Source organism: Diabrotica virgifera, chromosome 1 (genome assembly GCF_917563875.1).
Source record: "Diabrotica virgifera virgifera chromosome 1, PGI_DIABVI_V3a".
NCBI lineage: Eukaryota > Metazoa > Arthropoda > Insecta > Coleoptera > Chrysomelidae > Diabrotica > Diabrotica virgifera.
In genome coordinates this window covers 53,133,879-53,159,294 of record NC_065443.1, presented here as the reverse complement: position 1 = coordinate 53,159,294, position 25,416 = coordinate 53,133,879, and the positions used below count along the sequence as shown (strand labels likewise).

The 25,416-nt window shown below is 33.5% G+C and overlaps 1 protein-coding gene across 2 annotated transcripts in view; it reads right to left on the bottom strand.

The window, feature by feature from the left end:
- Positions 1-1,536: 1,536 nt before the first annotated feature.
- Positions 1,537-25,416, bottom strand: part of LOC114324950 (putative fatty acyl-CoA reductase CG5065) — a 150,563-nt gene continuing 126,683 nt past the window's right edge. For both annotated transcript variants that reach the window (XM_050655410.1, XM_050655450.1), the window contains exons 8-9: positions 13,962-14,219; positions 1,537-1,803 (exon numbers count right to left, since the gene is read on the bottom strand). In XM_050655410.1, the coding sequence (XP_050511367.1) occupies positions 1,707-1,803; positions 13,962-14,219 (355 nt within the window). In that variant the 3' untranslated portion in view covers positions 1,537-1,706. The remainder of the gene's footprint in view (positions 1,804-13,961; positions 14,220-25,416) is intronic.

The window sequence follows — 25,416 nt, the reverse complement described above, 5'->3', positions numbered from 1 at the left end:
GAAGTGGTGGTAGATTCAGCAGGACTGCCAACGCTGCTGTAGAAGTTGTTTTTATTGCCCCCTAATACACTGGCATGATAGCCTTTGTGTATTTTCGAGCAGCCTTATTGCTTCAACTTTTTGCGTCTTTGTCCACCACGTCACCGAGCAATTATCATGGGTCTAATAACCCTTGTGTATAACCATAATATCATCTTGGTTTTAAGCTCCCAATTCTTACCGCCCATTCTTCTACATCTGCCCAAGAACATAGTATCCTAGCTAAATTAGAGAAACGGTCTAATATCTCGAGAGGGGCCGACGGATACGCTCTTTTTCTAATCGGCGTAAAGCTGAGCCGGGAAAGAACTAATCTCAAGGGACGAGTTTGGCGCTGAGAGTCTTAGAACTTTGCACCTCCTTAAACCATCCCAAGGCCGTTGGGTACTCCCATCAATGATTGGAGGTGTGTAATTAATCTTTGATTGCGCCCTTCTCGTGGTAGCCCTGTTGAAACTAAACTCAGCGGATCTAGACTAGATAGTCGATAAACAATCCCCAAGCCAAGTCGTGAGATACCGCGCTGAAGGTTGTAAGGCACCGGGGTGACAGTGTCGCAGACGGTTCCTTTGAGGCAAGGGGCAACAGATCGTACCCCTTAGTATTTAGACCTAACCGTCGCAGGCGGGGCTCTGCGAGGGGTTGACTGTCGTCAACGTGCGTGTAAAAACAGGACGATAGGGTGCCCAAGGCCGAAGACCCATGGAACCCTTGCCCCTTGCCCCAAAGGAACCATTTGTGACACTGTCACACAAAGGAATACCGTAGGAAACACAAAATATCGCCGATATAACTTAATTAACCTATGAAATGCAAGTTGTGTTAAAATTTCATAAATGTCATTAGTGTCAAATTTTCATAACAGTGGAGTAAACTTACCTGAGGTTGGACCAATTACAAACAAGCATTACGGCGCGGTAAATTTGAATTACTCCTCTTCGTTTAAAAACAGACCATAGAAGCCTTCAATCACTTTCCCACAAACTACTGCATAAAAATTGGGTGTAAGGACAAACCTGGACAAATAATTCCAGACAAAAAATTCCCACAGATTATCGAAATTACAATTCATGCTGAATCTTAATTATTACTAATCATTATTTTCGTGCCGAAAAGCAGTTTCATGGCGATTTCTATACTCTCATGCACTAAGGCTAAAAACTTTGTGTCGATTGCGTTCACGGGAAAATTTTTGTGAACTATTCGGCAGCAAATATTTCTTGGGGATTTTTTGTCTGGAATTTTTTGTGGGGAAATTTTGTCCAACAAAAATTTGTGGGGATTATTTGACCGGAATTTTTTGTGGGGATTTTTTGTCCGGGGATTATTTTTCTGGGAATTATTTGTGAGGATTATTTGTGTATATTTTTGTGGGGGTTTTTTTCCTAGGAATTTTTTGTCCAGGAATAATTTGTTGGATTAATAATTTTTCTTCCGGGATTATTTGTCCAGGGATTATTATTTATCCTAGATTGAAAATTGGGACTATAAAAAACATTTTTTTCTTATACTTTATATTTTTATTTGTACAGACATTTTAGAACAATATACAAATATCGGATTTGATATTAATCTGTCAATGAGTTTTTGGTAACCATCCAGTATACAATAAACATAAATATAATTTTTTTTAAACATAATATTTTACATGTTCTTTTTATTTTTAATCATGCATGTAAACTTCTAAGGAAGAAGGTTTTATACAAGTAATATACTATAAATCCAATTACTAAAGCCTTGACAAAGCGATCAAGACAGTACAATCTGAAAAAAAAAAAAGATAAATGCTTTATTATATTTTAAAAAGACTGACATGTATCTGTACACACTTATGGCAAATAAATAAATGGAAAAAGAAAAGTATTTTACTCATTTTTCTTCTCCCATTCGTTCAATAGGGAACTTGCATACAATTTTAAATTCGAAAGCAATATACATACATATACATAATATATCAAAGAAAAACAACTTTTTTTTTTGTCTTTCATTTGGCCCCTAAAGACGATTAAAAATTCAAATTATACGTTGGTCAAATTGGTCGTTAGGTCATATTGTAGTATTGGATGTCCTCGCCATTAATTCATTAGGATTGGCATTCGCTTTGACACTCAGTTTTATAAATATTTTGATAGTTGCTATTTCTGACTAATATTTGAGTGTTCTTGTTAAGACAATTTTTTTGTTAAGGTTTTTGTTTTGTTAAGTTTTTGTTAAGGGCCTGGGCGCAAATATTTTACGGCTATCCGTAATTTTTCTGTCTTTATACGGCAAATTATGTGTAGTAAAATTCTCACTGGTATGGATATGTACATACTTAAATATAGTGACATAAGTACATATTTGACAGTGACATTGTCACCATTAACTTAGAGATAACTTTTGAATTTTCTTGGATAACCGTTTCATAAATTATTAATTCAGTTAATTAATATATTTTTTTCACTAATTATGTATTCAGTGATTAAAATAATTTATAGGTATACTATGCAATAAAAACTAATACTTAATCGAGAACATAGGAAAAGTAATAAAGTGATTTTTTAATATACAGTGATGAGCGCGCTAATAACCGGCAAAATAGCACAAAAGATGGAAAACGTATTAAGAGGAAACAGTAGCAATCAACAGGTAGCGAAAACGCGTTCCAAGATTGCGGCTGTAATTTTGAATATTTTTTCGAGATATTTGGCACACGTATTCGTAATATAATAAAGAATGGCGGTACAGAGCCCAATTTGAAAAATATATTAATATGTGGAAATTACTCTGTAATTAAATACAATATTAAAAAAACGGGCCTGTACCGCCATTAAGAAGAACAAAAAAAATACACTTTCTTCAAATAAATTTTTTTATCCGATGCCTAGATTTTGTATCATTTTGGAACTACTAAAATTTTTTATTTCATTAGTAGTTCCAAAATGACACAAAATCTAGGCATCGGATAAAAAATTTATTTGAAGAAAGTGTATTTTTTTGTTCTTCTTAATGGCGGTACAGGCTCATTTTTTTAATATTGTATTTAATTACAGAGTAATTTCCACATACTAATATATTTTTCAAATTGGGCTCTGTACCGCCATTCTTTATTATATTACGAATACGTGTGCCAAATATCTCGAAAAAATATTCAAAATTACAGCCGCAATCTTGGAACGCGTTTTGGCTACCTGTTGATCGCTACTGTATCACCTTAAGTTGTGAGATAAAATGAAATGAAACTAGTCGAGCTGGGAAATTTAGTGATAGTAACCTTTTTATTTACATTACGCCATTTATACTGATTGTTTCCCAGCTTTACACGTATCAGAGGAGTATGTCAACTAAAAGTGTCACTGTGACAGTGGTATTTGCCAAACTCGTCCGATACGTATAAAGGTAGGAAACAATCAATATGATGTAAATTAATAGGGTAATATTGCTATATTTTCAAGCTCGACTAGTTTTATTTCTTTTTACCTTAAAACTTAATACGTTTTCCATCTTTTATGCTTTTTTGCCGGTTATTAGCGCGCTCATCACTGTATATTGTTATATTGTATAATTTGAACCGATTTGACAAACAAAATACTTGGATCACAGAATATATCCTAGCGTATTCTTTACTTGGGATCTTCCATAAATAATAAACAAAAGATAACTTTTTATTAATTTCACGTCTTAAATCAAATATTTATGAAATACACTATCGATATTATTTAATAAACAACTCAAAATATTCCCGAAGCCGTGTCAAATATCTAAAATTGTCACTGTCTGACTGACAATATGCTGACAATATGCTATTCGACTGAGTGTGTTGTATGACAAAGATAGATTTGGAAAATATTACCACGGACATTGTGTTTATTTTTTTCGAATGCTGAAAAAACCAATAAATATTTTTGAAAAATTTAAACGCAGAATGAAAGACTAAATTATTACCGAGGGCCGAAAGTCCATTAGAAAAAACCACAACAAATTTTCTCTTAGTTTTTCACCCCTGTAATTTATTAAAATAATTATTATAGAAGTTCTCAGGGACTTTCGGCCCTCGCTAATAACGTAATCTTTCATTCTGCGTTTAAATTTTACTAAAATACTAATTAGTTTTCCCAGGATTAAAAAAAAATGAATCCCATTTAAATAGCAATGGAGCAGAAACTATGTACCGATCCACTTATGACAATTTTTAATTAATAGTTGAGTGTTTTTATTAGTTAAGACAATTTTTTTAAAATGACCGAAGAGGGTTTTTTTAAAGTCCAGTCTGATAACTTACCTATATTAAAAATATGTGTATAGTGGCTACATATTTTCAAAAGGGTGAAAATTTTTCCGTTGAAGAAGTTCGGTGAGTTAAAGCAGATAAGTAAGTATATAATATGTATATTATACGCGGTTTGTTATCGGCTGGTAATCCAATAAATATTTTATTGGGGATTTTAATAGTTGTATTTTTACCAAATGACAATAAACAACACTTACAGTATTTTCTTTCATTCATTCATCTTATTTTCCATAGTAAACCTTCTTTCCTTTCCTTCAAAACTGTACCAAACTCCAATCTCAACAAACTGGTATATATTATTACAATGACATACGATAAATGTCATTAAAATATAAATATAACCATAAACATAAATAAAATATAATGATGTGACGTTACGGCTCGTTTGAAATGGTTTAAATACACAGAAGATTTTAAATTTGTACTTCTAAATTATTATGAGTTTTTGAAGCGTGAAATTTTATAAATCCCATTTTTAAACAAAACTGAACATTATTATGTAATAAAAAAATGTGCAAATTCCCTATTATTATATTTATCCGAGATTATGATTAAAAGTTGAACACTACAAAATAATCGGATGTTTTAAACACACATATTAACAAATTTTACATACTATTTTCCGAAAATACGATTATAGCTAATGTTTTTTGTGGATGTTGTAGCATTTTGTTTTTCTTTAATTTAAAATTTTGGTTAGCAGTGTATACCTCGGTCTCTGTACGGAAACCGACTTTATATTTAAAAAAAAATACGGCACATTAACACTACAATCTAAAAATAATGTGAATTATACAGGGTGCTCCAAAAAAGAGTGATATATCAAAGTTATATTTTTTCTTATGGAACACCCGATATCTGATAACGTTTTTGAATTGCCCTTTTATAAGGTTGTTTAAGAATCTATGACAAATTTTTTCTTGGACCTTAATAATAGACTACTCAGTATATTTAAATAGATGTTTATTGTAGCAACATTTTAACAAATTCAAGCTGTAATAACGTGCTTATTTTAAATGAAATACGATTTATTTTATTAGTCTATCGTGTGGAAAATTTACTTAGCTTTCAATCTCTATTAGGTTCCCTAAACTTATCACCTTCATTTTTTAAATATTTATATATTTCTTAATTTGTAAGCTTAAACAATTAAAATAAACTATGTCGTGGTTATGTAAAACACATCACCAACACCGGCAACATACTGAGACAGGATACTGTCATTAATAAAATTTACATTGGTTTCATGTAATCACACAGAGTGTGTATTGTTTTAGTTGAATTTGACCTACATGTGGCATTGAATAATATTTTTATATTAAACTGCTTACCCTATAATATTATATGTCGTATTCTGGAAGACATTTAAATTATATTTCATTACGTATAAGTGTCTTCTATATTTTAACCCAAAGGTTAAAGTAAATTTAAGAACACCACTTTTTGATTGAATCTTTGAATCTTTGAATCACAATAATTATAAACAAATTAATTAAATGGCTACTTTGACGAAAACGAGCGTTGTGTACAGAAATATGTAAATTTACATGGAATGAAAGATATTTAAATGTTTTTCATTATCAAGAATAGAATACCGAGTATGCCATTTAAAATAAGAACACGCTGTGTGATTAAATGATAAAAATGTAAATGTTATTAATGACAGTATATTCGTGATATGTTGTATATAACCACCACATACTGGATTCTAATAATGGTTACCTAGAGCTTACAAATTAGGAAATCTTCAAATATTTCAAAAACGAAGGGAGACAGGTATAGAAAATCTTAATAGAAATTGAAATCTAAGTAAATTTTCCACACGATAGACTAATACAATACAGGTTGTTTCATTTAAAGTAAGTACGTTATTACAGCTTGAATTTGTTAATATAACAATCTAATATGTTGACCACCCTGTACAAAATTTTGTTACAATAAACATCTGTTTAAATATGCTGAACAGTCTATTAACAATAATAATAATAATAATAATAATAATAACCTGTGGGAGTTTTTTGTCAGTTCTTCTATCAGGCGCGGCCCCCTGCGAATGGGGGATACTTTCTGGGTATTCGTAGCGCCAATACCCAGAGAGTAGCAGGGATACTTGCCGTGGAACAAAAACTGACACCTGGCAGTAGGTATAAAATGCACACCCATTAATATGGAGAATTATGGTTTATGTTTAGGATCGCTGCCTGGGGATCGCCAGGGCACGTCTGGAGCCGGCGCTGGACGTGACAGCATGCGGGACGTCGGTGGCAGGGTGTTGAGGAGGCGGGCCCCTGTCACACAAACAGCTACAGCCCAACAACAAGAACAACAACCACAAGCGAGCCAAACAACAGCAAGAGCTCCACTCGCTGAAGGTGCTGCGCTGGAACATCAGCCGGCGCTCACTCAAGCGGGACGACCGAGGCAGCGCATGAAATGGACTGTGTCCATTAACGAAAGCATTTTGCGCTCCTATTATAAGGTGACAAACCTCGGTCAAGAAACGATCGGCTACAGACAACAGCTGTATGCCGAATTTTGCAGGGAGTACCCAGATATTCAAGTATCGGAGCAAAGAGTATCAGATCAATACCGGGTAATCATAAGAAACAACCTTATCCCAGAGACTAGACGCAATACGATCAAAAGCGAAGTCGAACGGGAGATTAATAACCAAGAGCTAGTTATAGATCAAGTCCCTAATGCAGTTCTTGATGAGCAGATTCCTGAGATTCCTATAGCAGAAACGCAACCTGACAATACAGAGCAGGAAAACAACGAGTTGCGCGATAGTCTAGCAAACGAAATGGCTCGTGCTGTACAAGAGTTTAATGGAACAAATCCACTTAGCAGACCACCGCTACCACGAATAAACTCTTGTAAGAAACTAGGTGCGCTGTTACAAATTGTGAACACTGAAGTCCTACCCAACTATGTCGTAGAAGCCCACTCATTGGAATATCTGCATATGCTAATCTACTGTGCAGCAACAGCAATTGCTACTGTAATGGGCGTTAAGATCAGAACAAGACGGGGTACTAATAACGGAAGGACTTGTAACAGGACTGCACCTTGGGAAAAAAGACTTCTAGGAAAAATTGAATTACTGCGTAGGGATATTGGTCAAGTAACAGAATATATAAGAGGTGTAACAAGTAGAAAAGTCATTAAGAGAGCTGAAGAAATAATGCGGAGCACTGCAAGACACTCGAAATACGATCCGGAAAATAACACAGCCCAACAGTGTCTGGATACATTAAAACAAAAACTCTCCGTCTATTCAGGTCGATTAAGAAGGTATAAAGTTAGTAACAACCGAAAATGTGACAATGCACTTTTTGAGAACTCCGAGAAGGCGTTCTACCGAAAACTCAATTCCACCGTAGAAAGTGTCGACAAGTCTTACCCAAGCCAAGAAGAGATTCATGAGTTTTGGGGAAATCAACTTTCCACACCAGCTGCTCTTAACAACAATGCTGGCTGGATAGAAGATACGACGCAGAACTGTCACCACTATGTCACAGCTAACTACGAACCATTCACTACCGATGAGGTCTCAAATATCATCAAAGAGCTTCATAACTGGAAATCTCCTGGACCAGACGGAGTTCAGAACTTCTGGCTTAAGAAGTTTTGGAGTATTCATGAGTGCTTGTCAACATTAATTAATCATGTTGTTTCTAACCCGCAGGAAATACCATCATTTCTAACACAGGGAACCACTTATTTAATACCGAAGGATCAAAATAACACCCAAGATCCAGCCAAGTACCGCCCAATTACTTGTCTTCCAACTTTGTATAAATTGGTCACATCCTGTATAACCCGGCGTATCTACCAACACTGTGCTCTAACCAATATCATAGAGCCTCAACAGAAAGGATGCGCTAAGGGTTCTATGGGTTGCAAAGAACAACTGATCATCGACTCAGTCATTTCTAACCAGGCATTCACCAAAAAAAGGAACTTCTTTACTACCTTTATTGACTATAAAAAGGCCTTTGATTCAGTGCCGCATGAATGGCTTATAGATATATTGAGAATATACAAAGTCGATGATAACATAGTGACTTTTTTAAGGCATATAATGACAAGTTGGAAGACTAAAATTCACCTCCAAATACCTGGTGAAAACAATATCGAAACGGAAAATATCGCAATCAACCGGGGCCTGTTTCAAGGAGACTCGCTGAGTCCATTGTGGTTCTGTTTGGCTATGAACCCTCTATCACAGCTATTAAATTCCACTGACTCAGGTTTTAGCATTAAAAACAACAATACTGTAGTAGCGAAGCTTAATCATCTGTTGTATATGGATGATTTGAAATTAATGGCTTCTACTCGAGACAATCTAGAAGAAATGCTAAAAACAGTAGAAACATTCTCTAATGATATTAATATGCACTTTGGACTAGACAAGTGCCGCGTTTTAAATATAGTCAGAGGAAAGATACAGCCCGGTGGATTCGATATGCAAAATGGCCAGAACATCGAGGCCATGGGTGAAAACGATATATAATATACAAATATCTTGGAGTAAAGCAGGCGCGGAAAATTGACCATAAGCAAATGAAAACTGAGATAACTACTGAGTTTATACGAAGGATAAAACAGCTGCTTCGTTCACAGCTTAACAGTAAAAATTTGTTTAAGGCACTAAACACCTACGCTTGTTCCGCGCTTAGCTATTCATTTGGTATTGTTAAGTGGACAAAAACAGATATAGAAAATCTTCAGCGAAAAGTACGAACACACCTCACAAAGGCACAAAAACACCATCCTAAAAGTGCAGTAGAAAGAACGACATTACCACGGAATCTAGGAGGAAGAGGACTTATGGATATAGGTGAGCAATTAGATAAACAAATTGCTAATTTAAGATCTTATTTTCAGATGCAAGCTGAGACATCTACTCTACATCGCGCTATTTGCGCAGTAGATGACACAACACCGATCAAACTGAGGGAACCAGAAATGCGCATAAACCACCTCACTAAAGACGAAAAAATGCGCGCCTGGATGGGTAAACCTCTGCACGGGCGACATCCCAATGAGGTCAGCCAAGACTACGTCGACAATACAGCGTCGAACTATTGGTTGACAGCAGGAAAGATGTTCCCTGAAACGGAGGGTTCATTACTGGCCATTCAGGATCAGGTTATACCAACCAGAAATTACCTGAAATATATCATCAAAGACCCTCAGGTTCAACACGACAGATGCCGATATGGATGTCAAGCCCAAGAAACCATCCAACATCTTACAGGAGGCTGCCAGGCATTTGCTGCAACTGAATACAAGGAACGGCATGACGCAGTTGGAAAAATACTTCATCAAGAGATAGCTATCAAGCTGGGACTTCTCCAAACGGACCATCTCCCGTATTATCAATACGTCCCCGAGAGTATGCTTGAGGATGGCAACTACAAGCTATACTGGGACCGCACTGTGCTCACAGACCAAACAGTGGCACATAATAGACCAGATCTCGTACTAGTTAATAAATTAACAAGACAAACAACACTAATTGATGTGGCGATACCTAACAACAATAATCTACGTAGTAAATTTACTGAAAAAATCGCCAAGTACAGAGATCTGGAAATTCAAATACGAAGGCAATGGAGAATGCAAAGTACCCAGACGATACCGATTATTATGTCTACTACTGGAGTCATTCCGAAGACCCTCCTCGAAAGCATAAAAAAGCTGGGTCTAAATGAACACCTTTATAAGACCATGCAGAAAGCTGTACTACTCGCGACGGCCAGATGCGTACGAAAATTTCTGGGAGAAACTCCAGCATACCAAGTCACCTAGGGCTCGATAACACGGAAAGAGTCCCACCAGAGCTCAATCCTTTTGATACCGTAGGTATCTGGGATGAGTCAATTTCCCCCTTAGAGGGAGTGTGAGCCGTATGGCTAAATCTGGATAATAATAATGACTTTATTGCTTTTTTTCAAAAAAAAAATACAAACTAGACAAACAGTAATAATTATAATAAAGCAAAAGGCGACGTTCGCTCTTAGATGATGTTCCTAGAAACACCAGCTAAGAAGCGCTCTTCCACGTAACCGCAATACAAATAATTACTATTCTAGTGTAACCTAAAGACCTTATTTACATGCTAAAATAAATTTATCGTATATGATAATAACACTAATTATCTATTTTTATTGAATAAATTTTTATTGAATAAACTTTGCAATCATTTAAACGAATGTAGCCAAATTTACTTGTTTATAATCTAAATTTTAATTTTATGCTATTATTAAATAGAGACTTTTTTACGTTGGATTTAAATTGAGAGATGGGTAAAGTTTTGAAATTTTCAGGGATCATATTGTACAGATTAGCAATATTGTAAGAGAAGCAAGATCGAAATAACGAGGTTTTATGTTTCGGTATATTAAATTTATTTTTGAATCTGACATTAATATTATGTACTTCTGACCTTTTTTTAACTTTTTTATATAAATAATAGGGCTTTTTGGTTAGCATTATTTTATGAAATAATACTGATCCGTGAAGAATACGCCTGTTACTAACATTTAACCATCCTAGATCTGCAAGATGCTTAGAAGTTGGATTTCGACGTCTGATACCACAAATGAAACGGACACACATATTTTGAATTCGTTGCAAACGATTCTGATCTAGTTGTGTTAATGCTGGTCCATATATTACATCACAGTAATTAAACTGTGAAAGCACTAAACTATTGCAGAGCATAATTTTAGTGGTTCTATTAAACATTTGTCTATGTGAGAATAAAAGTTTTAAATTACAAAATGCTTTCTGAATTATTGATGAAATATGATTAGAGAACGTTAGGGAGTCATCTAATATGAGTCCCAGGTTTTTTTCACAATTAGATAGAATTAAATTTTCGTTATTGATTTTTAAATGTATTTTATTATTTACTCGATTTTTCTCTATTCTACGTCCAAACAGCATGGCTTTGGATTTTGAGGGATTTATGCTTAAGCAGAATTTGTTTGAAATGTCTGAAATAGATTTTAGTTCTTTATTAATTTTAGAACAAGCATTTTCAACTTCTGATTCTTTAAACTCTAAGTACAATTGTGTGTCATCTGCATAATAGTGAGATTTCATATAATTTAAATAACTTGAGAACTGGGAGGTGTATATCGAAAACAACAAAGGTCCCAATATAGAACCTTGCGGAACTCCTCGTGATAGGTATATTTTATTTGACGACTTTTTATTTAAAAACACGCTTTGAGATCTTTGATCTAAATATGATTTCAACATTTTTTGCGCTTGTTTATTAAAAGACATAAAATTACATAGTGAGAGAAGTAGAGGGTGGTTAATTTTATCAAATGCCTTCGAGTAATCTAATAAAACTAGTATGCACAGGTTGTTGGAGTCAATATAAGAGTAAATGTCATCTAAAACTTTAAGAAGTGCGGTAGTGCAGCTATATCCAGGACGGAAACCTGACTGATGTTCTGGTAGGAGGTGAAATTTGGTAATGTGTTGCCTAATTTGTTCATCCATCACTTTTTCTAGGATTTTAGAAAAGGTACATAGAATGCTTATGGGACGCAGCTCATTGTAGTCAACAGGACTATCAGTTTTTGGAAGAGGTATGACTTTCGACTCTTTCCAAACAGAAGGGAAAATAGATTTTTGTAGACAAAAATTAAATATGTGAGTAATAAATGGTAAAATGTAGGGGCAACAATAAAGAATCATAGTGATATTAATGTTATCATGGCCAGAAGCGTTTGATTTTATTGAAAGTATTTTTTCATATACCTTTAACTCATCAATTACTGTAAAACTAAAATTATCAACACCAGGAAATTTAGAAGAAGAATAGTGGTTTAAAACGTCAGCATCAGGAATGTCGTGACCACCAATACCATGAACGAAATAATTATTTATAGAATCCGGATTTTGCAAATGATCAGGAATAAATGACGACGATTTTTTATTACTAATGATGTTATGCTTCTTCATTTCTTTCCACATATTTTTTCCTCGCCGTAACTGAAATTCAAAATACGCCTTCTTTTCGCGTTTAATTGCATGATTAACTTCATTACGAATTGATTCTCATTTTTTGATTTTTTAAATTTTAATAATGCTTTATCCCTTAATTTCATCATATACCTTAATGTGTACCAATTAATATTAAGGGCCAAGAAAAAATTTGTCATCGTTTCTTAGATTCGTAAATATTGATTTTTTTCTAAAACCTTAACCTTATAAAAATCGCAACATAAAAAAATCGTGTATTTAGGTATAGGAAACCCTTATAAAAGTATACCTTATTTTTTAAGGGAAATTTAAAAATGTTATCAGGTATATGGTGCTCCATAAGAAAAAATATAACTTTGATATACCACTCTTTTCTGAAGCACCCTGTATATTTCACATTATTTTTAGATTGTAGTTTTAATGGCCCTGTATATTGCTGTAAAGAATTTTTTTTTAAATATCAAGTCGTTTTTCGTACAGAGAATAAGATGAACCACCCTGTATATAATATTCTGTAGACTGTTTTTATTAATTATAGGTATGCCGTACTTTAGTTCCTGTCATTAAATTCGTCTAGGTGTAATTTTGTTAAAAGTGCATGAAATCATTCTTCTTCTTCTTTTTATGTAATCCACTAATGGATGTTTGCCATCACGTTTGACCATTTTTCTCTATCCGTTGCAGTATGTATTAGGTATAATACCAAAAGAGAAGCTAAGAGCGAAAAAAATTTTTAGTATTGAGATATGGCCGATTTAACTGTTTTACTCTTCGTACGAATTCGGAAATTAATTCGGTTTTCATCTGTTTATGGTCAATTTGGAATTATCTAGATTTAGCCATACTGCTCACACTCCCTCTAAGAGGAAAATTGACTCATCCCAGATACCTACGGTATCAAAAGGATTGAGCTTTGGTGGGACTCTTTCCGTGTTCGAGCCCTAGGTGACATGGTATGCAGGTGTATCTCCCAAAAAATTTCGTACACATCTGGCCGTTGCGAGTAGTACAGCTTTCTGCATGGTCTTGTAAAGACGTTCATTTAGACCCAGCTTTTTTATGCTTTCGAGAAGGTTCTTCGGAATGACTCCAGGACTCCAGTAGTAGACATAATAATAGGTATCGGCTGGGTACTTTGCAATACTTCTTGGAAATATTATTATTATTATAGTATTATTATAAAAACAGCTATAACTCTCTAAAAGATCATTAAATTGAAATAAATTGAATATGTATTTTCTGAACATTGTTTTGAAAATGGTTTCGGGAGCAGTCGCGCTCACTTCTGTCACGTAAGTAGTCGCGCGTAAAGAAAAAATCTCACAATACGAATTTAAATAATAATTTAAAACAAATTTCTATTTTATAATATTTTTATTTTTTTGTTATGTATATAATATCTACTTCTAACAATTTTAACGCTAATTGGTTTTCACCAAAGCAAGCCATACATTCAAAAAATACAAAGGTTAAAAAAAGTAAAAAAAAAAAATCCCACGCGTTACAACAATCTTCCTCGAGGCACTTACGAGTGGAAAGTTATGTTGCAAAATTGTTCATCAAGTTATCACGGAAAATGATAATATGTGAGATTTTTTTTAACGGCGCGACTGCTCCCGGGTTAAAAACATTATGTACTTACATCTTCATATTTCTTCTAGCCGCCGGTAACATATCGTCCGTCTCTTTGAAGAAGTGCCTTCTTAGATAAAACATACAGTCCCTTAAAAATTTTCTCACGTCTTTTTCGTCAGACTGAACTTGATAGTTTTCTTTTTCAGTTGCATTTAATCCAGTTCTTATTTGTTCTAAACTCGTAGTTTCAAAATTCCATTTTTTTGTTATGTAAAATTCATACATTTCTATTCCTTTTAAAATTCTATTTTGAATCGCTAAAAATCTAAAAAAATTAAATACATATTTAAACATAATATAATATTAATTTATTTACATATTATATAAAGTGTGTCAATTTGAAAAGGTGTCACCCCCTATAATTTGTAAGGGGGACATTTTGTAGACTAGTTTTCAACTAAATTACATCAACCCTCTAGCAGGGGCGGACACAACCCCAAAAATCTTAAATAGAAATGGTTGAGTGATAACTCATTTTAAAGGTCGTTCAACTACCTTTTTAAAAATATATATCACATACATTATGTTTTTTTTTTCAGTATATTTGGAAAAATTTTGGACTCTCAAAAAATTTTTGGAGTTCTGAACTCGCTTAATATCTACCTTTAAGGTTTCAATTGATTTTTTTCAAAAGTACTAAAATCAAATATAATGTATGTATATCTTTGAAAAGGTGGTTGAACGACCCCCTAAAAGTGATGAGGTATCACTCAACCCCCGTTCCCAAGATTTTGGGGGTTGTTTTCGCCCCCGCTAAAGGGTTGATGTAATTTAGTTGAAAAGTGGTATATAAAATTTCCCCCTCACAAGTAAATTTGATGTGTTTTTGCATATTTTTAGATTTTCTATAGGGACCAAATTATAAAGGGTGGTACCCTCTATTTTTGGAGTTCTAAACTCGATACTTAATATCTATACAGTTTTAATTGGTTTTTTTAAGAATACTCTAAGAAATACCCCATATACTTCAATATTCCAAAAAAATTCAATTTGGAGTTCAATACTCCAAAGAAAATTTTGGAGTCCTGAATTCGATACTTAATATCTGTACGGTCTCACTTGATTTTTACAAAAGTACTAAACAGAAATATAATGTATGTGGTATTTTTAAAAAGGTGGTTGAACGATCTTTAAAATGAGGTATCACTCAACCACCCTTGGGGGTTGTATCCGCCCGTGCTAGATGGTTTATATAATAATGTAATTTAATTAAAAACCAGTCTAAAAAAATTTCCTCTCACAAGTAATTTTGACGTGTTTTTGAATATTTTTAGATTTTCTATAGTGACTAAATTATAGAGGGTGGCACCTTTTCAAATTGACCCGCTGTATATACAACTCAGAGGGTTTCGCTTCTGGTTGTGGCTGGAAGTAGATATCGTTTAGCCAAGTATACTGGAATTAGAGCTAGACTATACTTTATTACATGTTAAGAATAGAATATTGCGAAGATAGCCTCATGCATTTCTTATGAACGATAGAAGCGCGCCGATGCCACGCCGTACTGATAAAAATGAATCTTATATCGGCAGTCGAGTAGCCACCCGTGCCCGAGAGGTTTGTCAACACTGATCTCCATAAGCGTAACGTTCTATTCTTAACGTGAAATAAAGTATAGACATATTTTATTATTATACGCGTAGAAATAATATCTGAAGATATCTATTAACGTAAACTTAAAAATATACCTGCCATGTTTCATTTAATGTGTATAAATGGATTAGAAAGCGTTTTTATGAAGAATATTTGTCCGGATCGTAGTTTAACTATGATCGAACGAATTGGTAACACTAATTTGACAGTGGAGATGACACTAATTTGTTTTTATTATTTACGTTAAGAGCGTAGGCGCAAAATTTCGGACCAATGCTTTTTAAATGCAGTATTTTTTTTTCGAATCCTGAGAAAACTAATAAATATTTTTTATAAATTTAAACGCATAATGAAAAATTACATTAATAACGAGGGCAGAAAGTCCCTGAAAATTTCTATAATGTTTATTTTAATAAGTAACAGGGGCGAACACAAAGAGAAAATTTAGTGTGATTTTTAATTTCAAATATCTCATTCAAAATATACTTTTTGTTTATTCTAAGGGCCTTTCGGCCCTCGGTAATAATGTAGTCTTTCATTCTGTGTTTAAATTTTTCAAAAATTTCATTAGTTTTTGTCAGGATTCGAAAAAATAAATGGATTTAAATCGCATTGGTCCGAAATTTTGCGTCCACTCTCTTAACGTAAGATTATTATTACTTAATTATTGTTCTATTACTTAGAATTCAGGAATTTTTTATAATTTGGCAACAATGTCAACTTAGATTTTTGCTGTAGATAATGACCTGCAACGGTAGTTATACTCTACCAACCATACATCGTTTATTGTTATCTAACTTGTATGGTATGGTATGGCGAATAGTTATTTACGTTACAAGACCGGAAAGTGGTGTTTTCAGGTCGAACCAAGCAGATTCCAGGGCGAGCTGCAGGCGAGCCCTGAAAGCTTGGGGAGACAAAAAACTAATTTTCGGTAGCGTGACGTACAATATTCTTTAAGACCGACCCTTTGTTGTAAATGTAATTCTTTATTTTATTTTACCTTATCTAGCTTAGGTGAATATTGTGTCTTAAAAGTAGCGGAACGGTAGAATATTTCGCGAAATGAACATCGGATCGAAAAACTGACCACCTGCTGGAGGTGGGGTCGGTGGTAAATTTAAAATCTTAAATGGAAACCCCCAGTTTTTATTGCACGTTTGGATTTTATTGCACGTAAAAGTATGCAACTTTTACTCAAAAGATTTTTTCTAATTTTGGATAGATGGCGCTATGATCGGAAAAACGATTTATCGTGATACTATAGGTATATTATAGAAACTGTCAAAAATGAAAAACCAAAAATCACGTATTTAATATTTTTCAAAAAACTATCAAATGACACCAAACACGACAGCCTACTCCACACTCTGGAGATCGGGTGGGGGATAACTTTAAAATCCTAAATAGGAACACCCATTTTTCTTACAGTTTTGGATTCCTCATGAAATAATAAGTAACATTTACTAACAACATTGTTTAGAATTGTTGATAGATGGCGCTAAGAAACCTTATTTTTCCGATTATAACGCTATCTATCAACAATTCTAAAAAATATTACTTACTTTTCCATGAGAAATCCAAATCTGAAATAAAAAATGGGGGTTCGTATTTAAGATTATAAAGTTACCAGCTTAGTTACCACTTCCAGGGGTGGAGCGGGGGCCATGTTTGATGTCATTCGATAGATTTTGGAAAATTATTGAATACGTATATTTCAGTTTTTCGATCCAATGTTCATTTTGCGAAATATTCGACCGTTCCGCTACTGTTGAGACACCCTGTATAATAAAATGATTACCTAATACTACAACTAGATACTGAATATAACTGCATAAACTAAATAAATAGGTAAATTAATTTTGAATATTTATGTTAAATGTATGTATGTACATACAATAGGGAACTTGCATAAATTTTTAAATTCGAAAAAAATGTTTTAAATCACAACAGAACATAATTTAAAACATGTATCAAAGATAAAAAAGTTTTGTAGGTCTTTCGTTTGGCCCCCAAAGGCGATTAAAAATTCAAAATAAAACATGTGGCCTAAAACGCGTCGTGACGTCACTCCGACGTCACATTCGTGACGTTGTACATTTACATTTTTCCAACAAAGTAAACAGAATTTTAAATTAGACGTTATAAACGTCAGTAGAAAATACATTTATTTGACGTTACAAGTGTTTTGATCGTTTGAACTATTCATAGAAAACTGTACTTTTATAAAATGGTTTTATTTTCCGTAGTAAACCTTCTTTTTTTTCCTTCAATAACTATATCAAACTCCAATGTCAACAAACTGGTATATATTATTACAATGACATACGATAAATGTTAATAGAATATAAATATTTTTCCTTTATTCCGCGACGAGGTATACCAAAATAGGTGGAGGCGAATAAACTAAAGAAGAAGAAGAAGAATATACCTAATTATAACCATAAACGGAACCATATAGTTAAACTGAGTGACGTCACGGGCCGTTTGACCTATTTTAAGATACCGAAGACTTTAAATTTGTACTTCTAAGTTACTATGAGCTTTTGAAGCGTGAAATTTTGGAAATCTCATTTTTATACAAAACTGAACATTATTATGTAATAAAAAAATGTGCAACTTCCCTATTGTGACTGTTAAATATCTGAAGGGAAGATGTGTCTGAAATGCTGGCAATTATTATATTTTTTGTACTGGTATTGGCAAAATTAGCTTCCTGTACCTATATGGTTTTTGGAATATTTTGCATTGATTTTGTTTGCTACATCAACTTTGTTTTTTATTGAATCTTCAAGGTAGCCTTCTGCTACAGTAGAGGATTTATATAAATAAAATATACGGGCTGAAAATAGCTTTTGCCGGTACCTAACGTTCACTTTCCGGTCTTGGCCGGCAAAACGGTATTGGACCAATTCTAGCAACGTCGAAAAAAAATCATTTTAAGACGGCTGATTCTTTCATATATTGTTCCCTGTGCTTCCTCAAACACCGTACCGGCCATCTGGCTACTGATACAGGTTGCGTTCATTACTGCGCAGCACACTTGTACAGCTAAACATATCGAATTTAAATTATTGTAAGACGAAAAATTTTTTTGTCATTACTTTTTAAACATTATTAGAAATATGAACTGTAATTGCCAGACATTTCTGTGGTTTAAATAGTTATTTTCCTAACAAGTGCAGAAAGTCATTCTTTTCCGCACGCGACTGCCGTTTGCCGAACGACGCGAAGCGGGAGTTCGACAAGCAGTCGAGTGCGGAAAAGAGACTTTCTGCAAGAGTTAGGAACAATATTTTTTCTAAGAGTCTTTAAAAAATTACCAAGTAAGTAAGTAAGTAAGTAAGGTATGCTTTATTGTCAAAAAATTTTTACCAATTTGTGGACAAAGCTTATACAAAATAAAAAAATACAATAAAAAACAAAAAATAATAAAAAACTACAAACAAAACAGAAACAGACACCAAGTAAATGGCGTGAGTTATACTACTTAACATAATTTTATAGTTATTAAGTACACATTAAAAAATTAAAAATTAAAAATTTTGCAAACAATATGTATACAACGTCAGAGCAAAAAAAAGGCGAACGAGTAAAAGGGAAAGGGAAAGTAAGTCAAAAGTTCTATGCCGCTGCAAATATGTATAAAAGTACTCGAAAGTAATAATCCTGCAAGTCAATTTGCTGAATTCAAATCGTTTATAAAAAAGTCATTCACTGTATAAAAAGCTCTCTCCAGCAAATAAGCTCTCAAGGCCTTGCGAAAAGCGGGAAATGCTGCTTGATGTTAGATGGCAGGTGATTGTACATTTTTCTCGAATTGTATAGTATAGAGCACTTAACCAGCTCAGACCGTGGGGTTGGTAGATAAAGATTATGCTCCACGTTTCTAAGGGGATAGTTGTGAGTGGGTCTCTCTGGACCTTCTGATGCATGTTTGCGGATTAAACAAACGGATTCAAAAACAAACAAAGAAGGAAGAGTTAATATTTTAAATTTTTTAAACAATTCTTGGCAATGAACTCTGCTATTGAGTCTCAGGGAGTAACGAAGAGCTCTCTTTTGTAGTTTAAAAATACGCTCAAATTGAGTCGCACAACACGTACCCCAGAATGGAAGGGCGTACCGAAGATGAGACTCAAAAAGGGCATAATAAACGGTCCTAGATGTTGACAAATTCATTTCCGTAGCAACTGATCTTAGCGCAAAACAAGCAGAACTTAATTTTCTGTGTAAGGCATCAATGTGCAAGTTCCATTTTAGAGACTTATCCACAATAAGCCCTAAGAACTTCACCGATTCAACTACTTCTAGACTGTTGTTATTAAGTACTAAAGGTTGCATCATACTGTTGTAAGGTAGGACTTTGGTTTTAGAAACGTTAAATAACAGGAGATTCGAATCGCACCACGATTTAATGGTGACTAGGTCTGTAGCTATGGTATTGCGAAGATCCATAATATCCGTGTTACTCCAAGTAATACTAGTATCATCTGCAAATAGACATATTTTACCTTTAATGTTCAGACTAGAGATGTCATTTATGTATATCAGAAACAATATAGGGCCTAGAACTGAACCCTGAGGTACCCCACATTCTAATGGCATGCAAGAAGACGTCTTCGTGTCAACCCTTACAAACTGACTTCTTTTATTAAGATATGATTTAAGCCATTTAAGAGCCTTTCCCCTAAATCCATAGTGCTGTAATTTGTCAGTCAAGATGTTATGGTTTACACAATCGAATGCTTTAGAGAAATCACAGAAAATTGTTGCTGTAGAGTGATGGTTGTTTAGACTGGAGTAAACATGATCGAAAAGGAAGAACATAGCATCATTCGTGCATTTGTCACTCAGGAATCCAAATTGATGTGGAGTAAGCAATTTGTATTTTAACAGAAAAGATAAGATTCTTTTTTTTACCAGACTTTCAATTATCTTCGACAACGTGGGCAGGAGTGCAATAGGGCGATAATTCGAAGCAAGATCTTTATCGCCTCCTTTGTGTATAGGAATAATTATCGCTGTCTTAAGACAGCTTGGAAAAACCCCAGTTTCGAATGACCTGGTTATTATGGTAGTAAGATTAGTCCTGTCGCCAGGGGGGGTACAACGGCCTCGTTAATTCAGATGGACTTACCCAAGTTTTTTTTATGTATTTTGACCCGTAGAACACGAATTTTTTGGGTAACAGTTGATCCGGATGTCGATAAGATTGTTATAGACCAAGAACTTGAGGAATCAAATAACAGCGATTTTTGGCAAAACAAAACAATATTTTGTATTTTTTGGGTCATTTTAAGCAAAAAATATTTCTACAAGTTTTTTCGTAGGATGCACAGTTTTCGAGATAAACGCGGTTGAACTTTCAAAAAATCGAAAAACTGCAATTTTTAAACCCGAATAACTTTTGATTAAAAAATAAAATAGCAATTCTGCTTAGCGCCTTTGAAAGTTCAAGTCAAATTATGTCGGTTTTGATTATCTGCATTGCTAAAAATTTATTGTGTTATTGTTAAACAAAGCTACAAACAACTAGTGCGTGAGTGATGTTTCTATGATTTCTCATTTAAAATCGAACGAGTAGGTAGAATAGGTACTAGTGCAATCAAGACTATTTCTACGTTACATGCGTTAAAACGCATGTAAAAGCACGGGAAACCCTACGTGTTTATAGCTTTGTTAAACAATAAAAAAATAAATTTTTACCAATGCAAATAATCAAAACCGATAAAATTTGACTTAAACTTTAAACTTTAAACTTTTAAAACTTTTTAAAACTTTTTAATCAAAAGTTATTCGGGTTCAAAAATTGCAATTTTTCGATTTTTTTAAAGTTCAACCGCGTTTATCTCGAAAACTGTGCATCCTACGAAAAAACTTGTAGAAATATTTTTTACTTAAAATGGCCCACAAAATACAAAATATTGTTTTGTTTTGCCAAAAATTGCTGTTATTTGATTCCTCAAGTTCTTGGTATATAACAATCTTATCGACATCCGGATCAACTGTTACCCAAAAAATTCGTGTTCTACGGGTCAAAATACATAAAAAAAACTTGAGTAAGTCCATCTGAATTAACGAGGCCGTTGTACCCCCCCTGGCGACAGGACTAGATGGTTTAGAGTGCAATCAGTTAGAGCAGAAAACATTTTAAGAGTGAGGCCATCAGTCCCAGATGACGATTTATTTTTAATGTCATTTATTGTAGAGCGTAGTTCACCTAATACTATGGGTGTAAAAAAGAAATTATTTACATTGCTATGAGAAAGATATGAAATCGGATCCTGAGAAGGAGGTATAGTATTTGTTAAATTTTTTGCCACATTTACAAAGTAATTGTTCAGGGTCTCAGGAGAAGTCGGGATTGTGGTGGGAGAAGAAGTCTTATCTCTCAGTTCATTTACGATAGACCACGTTTCCTTCGGCGCACATGGATTCGCTCCCAACCCCTATAAAACCACTTTTATTGTACACGAGTTGGCTCCGAAACTCATACCTGAAAGTTAAGTTATGACCGAAGGGTTAGGTCTTCCTACCTGAACCCGGGAGCGAATCCATGTGCAGCCGTTTCCTTAGCAACATTACCTGATTTAGCCAGCCTCGCATTGTAATAAATTTCCTTGGCGGCCTTTATGGCTTTATGGTAAATTTTCTTGTAAAGCCTAACGTAATCATGGAAGGATATGTTGTCCGAGAATTCTTTTAGGTACGATAATGAGCGCATGTTCTTTGCAGATATACGTAGACCTCTAGTTGACCAGGGTTTACGATGTTTAGTTTTGATGGGCCTAAGAGGAAAGGATTCGTATGCCAGACCAGACAATAACTTTATGAATCTAGAAAACTCGATGTCGACATCAGCAGAGCGGAAGTCCCAGTCAGTTGTTTGACATAGGTGTTTAAATGTTAGAAAATTTTGTTCTCCGAAGACACGGAACAATTTTCGTTGCGTGTTTTTACTACTATTTTTTGATTTTAACCAAGCTAGTTTTAGTTATTCTGGTTGGGGAATTTACATGCATACCTATACCAAAGGAATCAAAGATAGAATGAAAAGATTCTTGAGCAGCACACACACTGGAGTAGTCAATATTTAGATCGCCACATAGAATTAATTTACTTTTTGAAGGAATAGATTCTAGCAAGCTAAGTAGTTGTTGTAAGAAAATCTGCACATCCGCATCGGGAGTTCTATAAATACAAATAATATAGAGTCAGAAGATTTCTGATAAATTATGGAGAATTCAAAAACTTTTTCAATTAATAAATTATCAAATTTGGTCACTGCTGAAAAGTCATTTTGTGTAGACATAATCAAAGTACCCCCATGAGATAATCTACTCCTGTTAAATATGGATATAATAGTGTAATTTTTAATAAACACAGGTTCATCAACATTTAACCAATGTTCAGTTATGGCAACAATCTCAGGAAAATTTAGCTCTTCTAGTAATAGAAGTAATTCATCAGTTTTGTGTTATCAAATCTTAATCAATTAATTTAATTAATATGAAAATACATACACAAATTAATTCTTTGACAAGGTTGTCAAAACCAAACTTTCAATATAATTAGTTAGCATGACGACGATCTTAGTTTCCATGACGATGATTCAAAACGACTGTTATTGTCTACCGATTTGTCTTTCGAATATTATGTCAAAATAATTTTATTTCATCGAATTGTCAGTAGTAATTGCACAAGAGCTCTAAAATTCTATATTAATTTTAGAGTTCGAGTGCAATTTGTTGCGATTATTTCATGAATAAAACTGTTCAAAACAAAAATGTTATTGTAATTTATTAATGTAAGTACAAATTAATACAATTAAACACAAAGATTTTATAAATATTTGACGATTGAAAGTAATCACTTTTATAATTTTTAAAACATTAATTGTCATTAATGTCACTGAATGTATTTTTTCGTAGCAACGAAGGGCATCTGACGTAATATACTTAACGACGGGCAATTATCAAAAATTATCGATTTAATTCAGATTTCTGTAGCTTTCTATTGGTCAGAATCTCCTATGAATGAAATAATCGCGTTAATTTCATTAAAACAGGAACACAATAAAATATATTTGAAATAAATTAGTAAATAATATCTAAATATTAGTTTATTGCATGTATTATAATTACTTTAAGGCCATATCAACATATCTAAATTAACACGCGTGCGGAAAAGTAAAAACCGCGTGCGGAAAAGTAACACGCGGGCGGAAAAGTAACACGCGTGCGGAAAAGTGAAACTTTCTAAACTAAAATGCGTGCGCGAAAGTAGACATTTTTGCACACTCGTAGAAAAAGTAATGACAAAAAAATTTTTCGTCCTAAAATAATTTAAATTTAATATACAGGGTGATTGATGAGTGTGATAAAGCTCAGTAGATCCGCTATAGTAATAGATAGCAATAAAAGTTAATAATAAAAATTGTGGCCAACTTTCAGCTTCACATTACGAAATTAGTTAGATTGTTACAGAGTGTTTGATAACATAGTGGCATACCAAACTTATGTTTTTTTAAATGGAACACCCTATATTTTATTTTATATTCGAAATCCTCTTAACTTCCTCATCACAAAAATATAAAGGTTTTTTATGTTATACAGTGTGTCCACGGATGGGGTGCCCAAGAGGAAAAACATTTTCAAGTTTAGCGAAAAATGTCATTCTTGATAAAAAGTTTTGCTTGTTCTAAAACCGCATAAAATAAAATAAAATTCAAGTTTTTCAAATCCTGCTTAATTTTATAGCCAATTTTATGTAAATCAATATAAATTTTTGAACTAAGTTCGAAATTGTAACAATAATAACTTCGGAGAACAACCCTTTCGCTTGTCTGGATTATGAAGCCAGACTTTGTCGTTCTCCTTGAATCATCAAATTATTTATTAATTAAATAATTATTAATACAATAATTTTAATAATGAAATTTAACAAAAGATAAATTATTTATTGAACGCTTAAAAATGTCGAAAAAAAAATGACAATTCGCAAATTATTTATCGGAGTTGACAGTTACTAAGCTACATTGCGGCTTGGCAACACTAGATTATTGTTACGATTTCGAACTTAGAGAAAAAAATTATAGGGATTTACATAAAATTGGCTACAAAATTAAGCAGGATTTGAAAAACTTGAATTTTACTTCGTTATATGGGGTTTTAAAACAAGCATAACTTTTTATTAAGAATGACATTTTTCGCTAAAATTGAAAATAAAAAAGTTTTTCCTCTTGGGCACCCCAACCGTGGACACACTGTATAGGGCTTTTACAAAGTTATAACCAATATTTTATGAAAATCGTAACAAGTTCAGCTCCCTGTATAAATAAAAAAAGCACAACAGCGATGGTTTATTGGTGCCATATTTTTTTGTTGATTGTGAAAATTTTTAAGAATTGTTGATATTGCTAATTTTCCTTATATCGAATACAGGGTGAGTCAAAACGCAAGTACATTGTTTTCTCAGAAATTTTAAATGGAACACCCTGTATTTTATATTACTATCGAAAAATATCATTATAGTGCTTTAATTTTTGTATAATATTCCCTATCCCTAAGTTTGTCAGTTTTCGAGATATTTTCATTTTTCAGAGCAAGTTATTAATTAGGGTGTTCTATTTAAAATTACTGTGAAAATAATGTACTTGCGTTTTGACTCACCCTGTCTTCGATATAAAGAAACTTAGCAATATCAACCATTTTTATAAATTTTGACAATCAACAAAAAAATATGGCACTAATAAACTATTGCTGTTGTGCTTATTTTTATTTATACAGGGAGCTGAACTTATTACGATTTTCATAGAACATTGGTTATAACTTTGTAAATACCCTGTATAACATAACAAACTTTTA